The sequence below is a fragment of the Protomyctophum parallelum genome, assembly GCF_964188405.1.
Source record: "Protomyctophum parallelum genome assembly, chromosome: 8".
Classification (NCBI taxonomy): domain Eukaryota; kingdom Metazoa; phylum Chordata; class Actinopteri; order Myctophiformes; family Myctophidae; genus Protomyctophum; species Protomyctophum parallelum.
In genome coordinates this window covers 47661572-47673877 of record NC_139703.1, presented here as the reverse complement: position 1 = coordinate 47673877, position 12306 = coordinate 47661572, and the positions used below count along the sequence as shown (strand labels likewise).

The following is a 12306-nucleotide window of genomic DNA, read 5'->3' as shown; positions in this document are numbered from 1 at the left end:
CTGATCTCAGGTCAGAATGTGTTAAAGGAGGTTTTTTAATCTTATGTAAGTACTCCCAGAAGTGATGTTCCCAGAATCTATGGAAGCTGAACACCGGTCTGTCTTCCTGCTTATCTGCTGGTGTCAACAAAACCCCAGCGGGGCTTGATCCCAGCAGTGCACTAACTGCTGTTTATTTACCCAGAAGGAAAGGTCCTTATGCAACTCTGCGCCGGTCTCAAAGGTCAGCCATAGCGGTTCCACATACAGTATATATTGCGCATGTCTAACCGGTTTTTTCCCTCTTTTGGTGTTTTTACTGCACAGGTTAGCATAGCAGCACTCGGTTCATTTGAAGTGCAAGTGTTACGGTTGCTGTGAATAATCCGAGGTGTAATGCTGTCTTATACAATATTGTAAATGGTAAACACATGACTTGAAAGGAATCCAGCATGCAGAGATCTGTTTTTCTCTCTCTCTCTCTGTGTGTGTGTGTGTGTGTGTGTGTGTGTGTGTGTGTGTGTGTGTGTGTGTGTGTGTGTGTGTGTGTGTGTGTGTGTGTGTGTGTGTGTGTGTGTGTGTGTGTGTGTGTGTGTGTGTGTGTGTGTGTGTGTGTGTGTGTGTGTGTGTGTGTGTGTGTGTGTGTGTGTGTGTGTGTGTGTGTGTGTGTGTGTGTGTGTGTGTGTGTGTGTGTGTGTGTGTGTGTGTGTGTCTTTAGAATGCCGGGGCAGCAATGGAATAAAAGCTTGTGTGTGTATTTGTGTGGGTATATTGACCACTTAGGCAAGTTAGGCCTCTCCATTCAGGGTTTGGTGATGTTCTATAGTCATCAGCTAGAATCAGCTTGGTTTGTTTATGGGCTGAAAGAGCTCCTCCTGAGCCTCTTGTCCAACCTTTGGCAAGGTAACTACACAACCCAATCCTCTACCAATGTGTTCTTGCCCTTTAAAGGACAGCCAATGCCAAGAAAGTCATAAAAAAAAAGAGAGAAAAGAGTCACATTCTTGAAGAATGTGACATTAAAACCACAGAGTCATGTGGACCGTCTCCTAAGGACCGTGGCAGAGCTCTATCCGTGTCTGTGTAAGACTGGTGTGAGTGACGGGGCCAGATGGCCACCCAGCATTGGCCCACTGACACATAGGGGGTGCGTCAGTGGGCTCCAGTTCCGTGTGCTTTGGGGTGCAGTATTTACCTGGCTGTTGAAGGATAAAGGGGAGAGTCTGGAGCTAATGCTGGCTGTAGAGATGACGCTTTGTCCTCTTCCGTCCTCATAGCCTTGCCCAGTAAAGTGCCACTCCAAAGTAGAGATTACAGATGACAGATTGTTCCAAGCAGGTTTTCAGATGGCCACCCAGCATTGGCCCACTGACACATAGGGGGTGCGTCAGTGGGCTCCAGTTCCGTGTGCTTTGGGGTGCAGTATTTACCTGGCTGTTGAAGGATAAAGGGGAGAGTCTGGAGCTAATGCTGGCTGTAGAGATGACGCTTTGTCCTCTTCCGTCCTCATAGCCTTGCCCAGTAAAGTGCCACTCCAAAGTAGAGATTACAGATGACAGATTGTTCCAAGCAGGTTTTCTACTCAAAACACAAACATGCTAACCCTGGCAGACCCAGCTGGCACTATGCTGCAATGCTGGTTCTATTCCTGGGTGTGGAGGGCAAGGCGCAAGGTTGACTTGGCAAGCACACAAGACACGATTGTGGGTATTTGGTGAACTATGTGTGGGTACAGTTCTGGGTTGCCCATGCTGGGCATTGCGCCCTCTCATCACCACGGGTCGCTTGGACAGTGCGCTTGTGTCCCATACTTTGCTTGGACAGTGGGCTTGTGTCCCATACTGGTGGGAGAGAGGAAGCAAAGAGCTTCTCTATGATGAGCACGCTGGGAAAATAACCAGATTCCAAGGCATAATACTGTAACGCTAGTAATCTCTGCCTTTAACCTTGTTCTTTCAAAGACACTAGGCCAGAGTTGGATGGATGACAGGCAGCAAAGATGAAAAGTCCTAACAACGCCAGACCCACAAGTGGTCATTACAGGCAGAGAGAAAGGGAATGTTGTGATATATTGGATACTTAAAGTCCACTCTGAACATTCGTACTCTGCCTCTATCTCTGTGTCCTGTTTGCTGTCCTCCCTCTATGCCTGCTGTAACTTACATGGTGCTTAGCACAGCAAAAGGCCTCTCTCCGACTGTTCTAAATTGTTCTCCCACATGCATTGGCTGGCACAGTTAGGACACTCTGCATTAGGGAACTAGATCAAGGAGACATAATGTAGCCCTCTAAAAGGATAGCATGACCTGGATATACAGAAACATCTCCAACAACAGCACAAGCTGCTTTGTCACGCTTTTACTTTGACTCTTATATAATATTGGTACAGCACAAGTCCCAGGATTTGGCATGGTATCATTCATTTGCAATCTATTAATTTAACCATTTAAAGATAGATTTGGTAAACTGGACCTGAGTTGGTTCTGTAGGCTACTGGAGTACAAGTAGTAAAACATGACATATTTTCTATCAATTACACATCCCATGAAGCCTTCAATTGATTTTGAATTGTTTGTGTGTGTTTCACAGCGTTAGTTTTGGTTAACCACTGTTTAAAGTGCCAATCGCTGTATGCTGGTTGATTTAGGGCAGTGGTTTTCAACCTTTTTCACATCAAGGCCCATTATTTATTCTGCATTTGAGCCATGGACCACCATTTGATGAGATTTAGCCTCTCAGCTCCAACACTATATATGGGAGAGATAACAGGCAAAAATAACAATTCTCTCAAATTGTGAAGATTTGAAGATCTCGAAGGGTCCATTTCGTTAGCACTCTCCCATCATTTAGCTGGGGACCACCTGGAACACCCTCGAGGACCACTGGCGGTCCCTGGGCCACTGGTTGAGAACCACTGAATTAGTGGAACCTACGAACGGATGGCTTCTCTTCAGGCCCCTCTGATCTGGGCCCCTGCTCTGGCACTGCTGTTGGTTTCTTGCTGAGTGTGTCCACCTGTCTCCTTTGGTCAGAGAGCGCTCGCATAGATAGCGCTGCTCCTGCTGCTCTGCTGTCAGCCAAGGGGGTGACGTCATCACGGCTGACACGCACACAATACCGTAGAGGGAGGGACACACAAACATTTTTACACTCTGTCCATATGGACAGAGCTAGGCCTTTGCATGCTTCTCAGTCTGCTGAACAGCGTGAGCTGTTTACAGCATGTCTTCCTGATGACCAGTTGAGCATATATATACACCGCTACCCTGTTGTGAATGTTTTTGTCAGTGTCTTTGTCTAATTTCCTTTGGCTAGTCTGTCCTAACGACAAAATCCTTTCTTTCTTCTCATTCAGCGCTGATTGGGTGGAGATCCTGGAGCCTCGCTCTCGGGAGCGCATGTACGTGAACCTGGCCACTGGCGAGTGCGGCTGGGAACCCCCGCTGGGTGCCCCTGTCCGCCAGGCCGACGGCAACCAGTGGTGGGAGCTCTTTGACCCCCACAGTGGCCGCTTCTACTACTACAACTCGTCTGGCCGCCGGACCGTTTGGCACCGGCCCCAGGGTGGAGATATAGTGCCCCTGTCCCAACTACAGGCCATGAAACGCTGCACCGAAGCCAAGCAGGCTGCGGGGGACTCGGACAGGCAGCACCACAGCACCACAGGGAGCATAGGCAGCGTGGGAAGCCAGGGGCGGCAGACCCCGCTGGCCGAACCAGAGCGAGAGGCGACCAGTTCCAGAGACCAGGAGACCAGCGAGAAAGAGACTGGTGACACTGAGCTGGAGCTGGCTGTGGCAGACAGCAGGTCGCAGGGAGATGGCAGCAGCTCTGAGCGCAGCACAGAGAGCAGCAAAGACTCACAGAGGTACGTCTGAGACCCTAGATGTTACAAACAGACCATGGTTTGGTCTACTGTGCGGGGCAGCAGTGGCCCAGGGGGAAAGTGGCCACATGGCACCCGGAAGGTTCCCAGTTCGATCCCAGGGCTCCCCCAGAGTTAGTGTTGAAATGTCCTTGAGCAAGCCCTACTTTTTTATAAAAAAATAAAAAATAAATTATCACACGATTTTGCAACCCATTTTCAGTGTAAATTATCTAATATAATCCTGGGCGCTACACTTCCTCTGCCAACCTGACCTCATGCTTAGTTCCTTCTATGCATGAGGAGTCCAAGCTGCTTCTTTTCACCTGACAGGGGGGAGTTTCCCCGGCCAGACGTAGCGCGTGGAAGGAACACGTTATTCCGACCAGTTCCTTTCCCCTCCATCAGGTGCCCTAATTGCTCCCGATGAGCAGGCTGGTGCCTTGCACGGTTTCCTCCACCATCGTATGAATGTGTGTGCAAATGTGTGAATGTAATGCACAATATATGTAAAGTGCCTTGGATAAAATGTGCTATATAAATGCACCTTTTACCATTTATTTTACCATGTGAAAAGCTGAAAAGGGGAATTGAGCTGAATTATTAAGGGATCTTATTATGGGGAAATAAGGGGCTGGAAGGTGATAGTCATCACATGCATGTGGCACAGTGACTTGTAATGACTTTCAAATGCTTGGGATATGAGAACTGGATTACTTTTACTTTTGATCAGTCAGGCTGATCTCCAGATCACTATTTTCATTCTCGCTTATCTTAGCGATCCACATGCCCTGCATTTCCATAGCATGGTCTGTGAACCGTGCTCGCCAATTTCAGCAAATCGCTACCAAATGGGAAGGCGTGCTTGCAGTCATATTGTAGTGTGTAGGGCATAACATTTCCCCTCTTGCATGTGTGCATGGTGGAGTGGAGCCCCTAACACAGTAAGTCATTCAAGAGACCCCATCATGTGCTCAGCGCTGTGGCCTGGTCTTAACCACCATATCTCCCTCCCAGTCAGATTCCATGCATGCCACTTCTATTTCCCCTGGCCCAGGGCCATCAGAGCTGTCTTTAGTGTCCATATTCTCGGCTTCATGCTGCTCTGGAACTTATACGCTCATTTCATTTTCCTAAAACAACCCTAGACCGCGCTGGCCATTAATAGAGACTATACTACACCTCTAATCAATGACTAACTTAAACCACCATGGACCTGGAGCACGGCTGCATGGCCTCTCAACTCAGGGTTTTGAAAGAACTGCATCATGTTGTGTATGTGTGCATAAGCAGAACACATGAGAGACATGTGAGCGAGTGTCGCTGTCTGTGTTTAATAAGATGCAGAACTGCCAGCCGTCTTTAACAGTTCCCCTTGGTTCCTTGAATCCTTGCTGATCAGACTTTTTTTTCCCAAGTCTCACCTTTGACCCTGCCCCCAACCTCCTGGGATTACATGAAGGTAAATGGGAAAATTAATTGTTCAGCCCAGGCTGTTCAAAACCACTTCAGGAGACTCTGTGCTTTAACCCCCAGGGTGTGGGAGTTCTAAACTCTGTTTCTGTTCATCCCCAATGACTCAACCTTTCCAAAAGCGTCTCCTTCTCTCTTCTCCCCAAAACACAATGGCCTGCTGTGTTCCTGAGATGAGGAGGATTGAGCGCCCAAGTAGCTTGATACCTCACTCAGCCATATGGCCATGCTCATTTTCACTGGCCATCCTCTTTAGCAAGTAATTAGAAACCATCACGCAAGGCGGAGAGAAGCTGGAATGTGACGGCTCCAAATGGATGAAAACAAACTCAGTGGTCTCATGTTTGGGGTCAGGGAGGAACGGCGAGGATATGTGCTCTTCATTAGTTAGCCAACACGCTTATTGATAATGACAAGAGTCAGTGGTTATGAGAATAAGGGTGAAAGACATCGTCTAGTTGAACTAACTGTTGTCAGTCTTCCAAGAGGCTATTGTCCTGTTTGATTTACTGGAGGTGTTTTTGTCAGTCACATACATTTCTCTATTTTAAGTGATAACCTTTTCATTTTTATCCATTATTTTAAACAATTCCTAGCAAGATCATTTATTCCCATTCTTTCCTTACATTTTACCTAAAGAATTGTAACAGAAATGGGAACATTTAGTTTGTGAATCTATTTCAAAAACCCACAAAAAAAACCCAATAGGGCTCTTTCTTTGTCCCGTTTGTTCCATTGCTTTGTCCCGTTTGTTCCATTCCCTTTAGTTTTCACTCTATAAATAAAGGAGGAGTGGTCATCATAATAGGTGGACGTGTTTCTAAAGTTTCCAACAACAGACCATCTGTGTTATCTTATGCACTGGTTGGATGAGTCATCTTCCCTTCTCGCTCTTTGTATCCGCAAAGGTTCATATCTGTCTTAACGTGTGTAAAAGCAGGGAGTGTACTCTGTACTGTACACTGTAGGTGTGTGTGCGTGTGTGCGTGCGTGCGCGTGTGTGTGTGTGCGCGTGCATGCGTGTCCAAAGCTGTTACTCATTGGGCAAGTCTTATCACATGTCCTGGGGATTTCTGGGGATTTTGAGCCTGTGCAGCTCATCAGGAAAATACCTTGTTCTCCAGAGGTAAACAACCGTGTCACATGTGGCTGTGGGTAGAGGGAACAGAGGCGCACTGATCTGTTTGCATGATGTGGCGCTGAAAGGTGGAACTGATCATCACGTTAGTAACATCTGTACTGTATTTCACCTTTGTACGTTCCTGCGTGTGCACGTGCGTGTGTGGCATTACTACCATGGGTCATCGTCCATGCAACATCTGCATGATGTTTCACCATAGATAACCTGTGGAATATGTCTGAGTGTGAACCACATGCCATGCGTGCCCTTGCCCACTGTGTGTGGGCTGCCTTCATAAATTACTTTGAAATTAGAGCAGATAGTTTGCGTTTGAGTGGATGTTTACTGCCTGCGGAGTGCGGAAGAGCTGATGACAGTGCAGTGTACGGCAGCCCAGAAGTCACCCCGACACAGAGTGGTTCACGTGAGGGTCACAGCACTCCATTGTCCTGTGGGTTGGTCTAAGGGTCATAATGGACCACTAGAAGGAGGAAAAGCCCCTTAGTTAAGCCCATTTGTCCCCAGGGTCAACTGGGAGCTTTCTCTAGCAGGAAGTCTAGTTATGCTGGCATATAGTGAACACCAAATGACTAGTATGTGCCCTCTTATTTAAGCCTGTGTAATGATACAGCGCTGCTCTGAAGACTGACTGCATTCATTCTTAAGGCAGTCAGCCTGACATGACATCAAACACTTAGAACTCGTTGTTCCGGATCGTTAGCTAGCTTTAACATGTACAGACTCCAATTGAGAGATTTAACCTTTTGCAGACGCTGATAGTTCATTGCTTAACGTGAAACTTCCCACTTTGATGTTTTATTACTTATTCGTGAGGTGATTTGAATGGAAAGTGAAGACCTTTTGAAGATGTGTTTTGAGTTACAAAGGTTTTAAAAGGCAACTGTGACAGTGACTGTGTTGTCACAGGGGGGTCTCGCTCAGGGACAAATTAGCCAGTGGGGCCATGGCCCAGGGGCCCTTGGCCCTGAAAAGGGCTCCTGTGGGGCCCTTCATTGGCCATTGATTTAGTTAAATTTAGGTCAAAAAACATGATAAAAACACGGAAAAACACAAATGTTGCACACACGCGCGGGTCGCGTGCTCTGGGGGCCCTGCAAAATGACCGGCCCAGGGGCCCTCGTGGGGGTTAATCCGTCCCTGGTCTCGCTCAGGGACACTTTGATATAGACTGGCCGAGTCGGGGGCTCTCTACCAATAACCATTCAGTTATGGCCGCCCAAATGAGCATATCTATCCCAATCGTTTTTTGTACATACAAGGACATAAGTAGAATCATCGTTCGTAATTCTTAATTCGCTGTGAGGTAACCTTAGGATTTCTCTTCAACAAAGTATTTATTTATGGGTGAATTTATTTTTTATTTAGTCTGGAGAGTTCAAAGAAGTCCATCACCCCCAAATAATAACAAAAACGTGTTGAGGTTTTCCTCGTTTTTCTTTTCGTTGAGTCATCCCGGAGAAATGGTTTGCTGAATTGATTTAGGAAATGATTAAGAGTCTCATACGGGTAAACAGAGATTCTCAATGAGTCACACAAGGACATGTTTATAGGGCGAACACAAGCCTCTCACACTTTCATCTTCATCATGTCGTGCTTTAGCTATTTAAAAATAGCAGATCTACAAGCTCATATCGCGCCACCGAGTGGCGCGATACGAGCTTGTAGTTCTGCTATTATTTGAAAAATCGAAGAACGACTGACATTTTTAGAATCTGATCTCAGGTCAGAATGGGTTAATCAGACCAGTGTCCCCCCGGCGGAAACCTCGTATGAATCTGATCTCAGGTCAGAATGGGTTATAGGGCGAACACAAGCCTCTCACACTTTCATCTTCCACCACTCTCAGGACCCAGCAGCAACATTTTAATATGCACTGGAAATACTATGGCTTGTTTTATCTCAGTGCTCCAAGCATGGTAAGCTCATTTCTCGTCTCTCCAGATGGTGTTTTAAGTCTGCCCTTAATGATATAGGCGGGGGTGTTTTTTTCCCCTTAAAACAATGAAAAAGTTACTCTTTTAAACTTGGGTTGTATTTTCATTACCTCATGTCTTTGGTCCAGTGAGTGACATCGTCTCCGTTTCTTATAGTCAACTTTTCACTTTCTCTGTCGTAAATGTTTATAGCACTGTATAGACATTGATTACACAGAGCTATACGGCTTTTGTTTCTTAACTAGAGGAGTGCGTTCCAAAACCTCCTCTCTTTTAGTTTTATTTTGATAGTTTGGCTTTCTCTCTCTTTTTAACAAGAAATTGCAGTAGCTTTCCTTAACCACTTGAACCCAAGTGTGAAAATAGCTTGTAGACTATAGGGACAAAATGAGGGGGTCTAGCATAGAGTATATAAACCCCTGGGGGGGTCAATATACCCTGGGGGACCCTGGTCTGTAGTCTCTCTATACTATACAAATTGTTCTATTTGTACATTCTTATGGGGGTCCTTGAAATTACAGTTTGAGGACCACTGTACTACAGTAACTGGAACAGAGTATGTACAAATGTACACTCTCAGAGTTATGGGCGTCCTTGAAATTAAAAAAGTTTGAGAACCACTGTACTACAATAACTGGAACAGAGTCTTCATTAATAGTATGTCACTATCTGTGAAGGACGTAAGGAAGAGACCCAATTTCAGACCCAATTTCTTTCCAATATGGTTGCTGTGCAAAGAGCCTAATGAAACTCACAATTCTGCAGCGTGTCACTTTAGCAGCTATAATTCTTTCTTTTCTTTGGAGGATACTTCATATCATGGTTTCTGAGGAAGAACTTTCTAACACAAGTAGGACGCGCAAACGCGGGAAGCGAATGCAGCTCGTGTGTGTGTGTGTGTGTGTGTGTGTGTGTGTGTGTGTGTGTGTGTGTGTGTGTGTGCTACAGCTAAGGTTGGGCGATATGCCAATTTTTTTCAACCGCCCATCGTCTGACCAAGAATCGGCGATTGACGATGTATTCGTGTCATAAAAGTAAAGTGAGAACAGCTCAGATCTACAAGCTCTTAAGCTGCCTGTTTTTGCAGCTCCGTTCGCTAGGCGTTGAGAGCTTGTAGATCAGTCTGTTTCTGCTGCGCAGCCAGGGTAACTTGCTCCCTTGCCTCCGCGCACCGGTCTGTCGGAGGCTCGAAGCGGAGCCCACAAGCTCCTGCGGCCGGGCTGATCCACAGGCTCTCAAGGCATTGCGTCCTGCCTGTTTTTGCAGTGCCGTTCGCTACGCGTTGAGAGCTTGTAGATCTGTCCATTTTTGCAGCGCTGGTGTCGGGGTTCGTTCACGTTGATGATCCCCGAGCCTATACAGTGGAGAAGTCTTGAGCACAGGCTCAGAGGGGCGCTAACTCTAAGCTAAGCGCTAAGCTAACGTTGCCCGAGCCTATACAGTATAGGCTCGGGGATCGTTAGCTTAGCTTAGCGTGTAGCTACTGTTTCAACACACTGAACTAACTTCATCTATACTAACACTACCAGCCTGTTTTTTATTTTTTTCCCCCGACTTCACGGGTGGCGCATTGGGATTGTGATGAGACACGAGACAGCAGTGTGCATTCTGTTGTGACTGTATATTATTAAACTGCATGGGTCTGGACTCCGGAGCTTAAACAACATGTAGGCTACAGCCTCCCTCGGCTCTTACGGCTGCCGTTAGTGCCGTTCCCCGATGCTGCTGACTGCTGAGTGCGGGGAGTCGGACTGTGGGAGCATACCATTATAACGGGAGGAGGGGATTTCCACCCGGCCGCTTGCTGGCCCAAATTGATTCACATGCTGCTCACACTTTACAGGTTAATTGGGCTAAATCGTCCCGAAAAATCGCCTAATAAAAATATTCGGCGATTGGATTCGTATATTCGCGATTGACGATGTATTCGTATCGTCACCCAACCCTAGCTACAGCTGCGCCCTCTGGTGGCGGGCGGGTGGTGTCACAGCGGGACAGACACACAGACACGATCTGCAGGGTCTCATAGTTAGTGCTCACTGCGTTCGCAATCACTGCGTTCGCAATGATTTGCTTTCATACACACAGACAGACAGATGCAGACACACAGGTTCATATTTCAGAGGTGTGTCTCTTACTTTACCTCACTTTCCCTCTGGCTCCCTCATTAACGACAACCAGGGTTGCCTGTGGTCCCCTTTCTGGCCCGGGCCCAGTTCTCCGAGCAGGGTGGGTCCGCTCGGGTGCCACAGATATGTACAGCTGGTAGACATCTTGGCTCAGCGGAGTGAGGGAGGTACGATGGTTCAGCTGTTCACGACAGCTGGCTCTCTCAACCTTGGAGGTGTCTTAAGTTACAGGCATTATAGGAGCCTATCGGTGTCGTTGAAAGCTCATCCTTTCAAGTTTGCACCTTGGTGGGGCTTTTCTTTGCGCGGCGGTTTGTTCAGCAAGATAATTTTTAATTTTGAACACTGCTGATGTGGCTAGTAAGTAGTAAGGCATAGTAATGTCTATAGAAAATTCTCCTTTGTCTTCTCGGCTTCCTTCCTTCTACGCACATCTCACTCATCACATTGGTCCTCACTCGGTGGTGATTGTGAAGCCAGAGCCCAGCCTGTACGTGTGACCTCATTTCCTCTTCCCATCCTGCACATGATGATGATGATATTAATAACCCCCTGTTTTTCAGAGCAAGTTATTCCCAGAGGGAGGAGGCAGTATATTTAAGAACCTCCAAATCCATATTATATCTGCCCAAATGACTCAGCTGATGACTTTTCCAACAATTCCAGGAAGGAAGGAAACGCTGAAAAATCCTGAGTATTAATTGAAGTTAAATTAACACACAGGATTTTGTTTTGCGACGGAAAATGACACCACGTCTGCTACTAGCATAGCCCCCATAGTTGCATATATTTAGTTGGTTATTGAGACGGTCTGACCACGGGGATATGCAGAGCGGTGTCTGAGGTATCACAGGGATATGCAGAGCGGTGTCTGAGGTATCCGGGCCATTGGTCATGGGCGTGAGACACCCAAGCTGCTGAGACTAATAGAAATTTGCTGACCGTTAAGTTGATTTGCTGCCTCATGGGCCAATCGAATTACCCAGTTGGGCTCCAAAGGACACTAACTTCATTTTATCTCCCATTTCCCTTTGGTCCTGCAAGTCTCAGTAGCTATATCTCCCTAGGCCCTTTAGGAATGTGCGTGTCGTGTGTGTGTGTGTGTGTGTGTGTGTGTGTGTGTGTGCGCGTGCGTGCGTGTGGACTTGGGTGAATAGCTGATCTGGAGATGATCACTTTGTAAACAAGGGAGAAACCCTGAAAAATGTAGGGTCGCTTGTCTGTCTTTAGTTCATGGTAATTATGTCTTTTCATTCATATCCCCTGTGAGAAGATGACAGCGTATTATCCCTCCTTTTGCAAACAGAAGATAAATGCCTGACAGCAGGTAGGCATGCTAGCGCAGCACCAAGCAACCAACACACACCCTTGTTAAACAACTTTCTTCATGCTTGAAGCAGAGCAAACAAGGTGGTGTGTCAGCAGTCAGCACTACCGTGCGTTACATAAGAGAGACCACCTCTTTGCCTGACTGCCTCTGCTTTGATTGTTTAGGATGATTCCTCTCTCTCTCTCTCTCTCTCTCTCTCTCTCTCTCTCTCTCTCTCTCCTTCCCTCTGTTTTTATGCTCCCCTCCCTCCCCCGACCCTCAACCCCATCGCTGCTGTTTAGAGAGCCGTCTCCGTGACGATGGCACAGCAATGCATTGTGTGAGGCTCCACACACACACACACACACACACACACACACACGCCCTAGAGGCCTCTGAACGAGCCCTGAGGAATGCCAGCCTTCCCGCTCATTCCCTCTCCGCACTCTCCCACGACTAATCCCCCCCCCCCCCCC

The 12306-nt window shown here is 47.1% G+C and overlaps 1 protein-coding gene across 2 annotated transcripts in view; it reads left to right on the top strand.

Moving 5' to 3' along the window:
• The window catches only part of arhgap46a (Rho GTPase activating protein 46a), a 42659-nt gene that overhangs the window by 10087 nt on the left and 20266 nt on the right, over positions 1 to 12306 (top strand). For both annotated transcript variants that reach the window (XM_083770711.1, XM_083770710.1), the window contains exon 2: positions 3335 to 3847. In XM_083770711.1, the coding sequence (XP_083626837.1) occupies positions 3335 to 3847 (513 nt within the window). The remainder of the gene's footprint in view (positions 1 to 3334; positions 3848 to 12306) is intronic.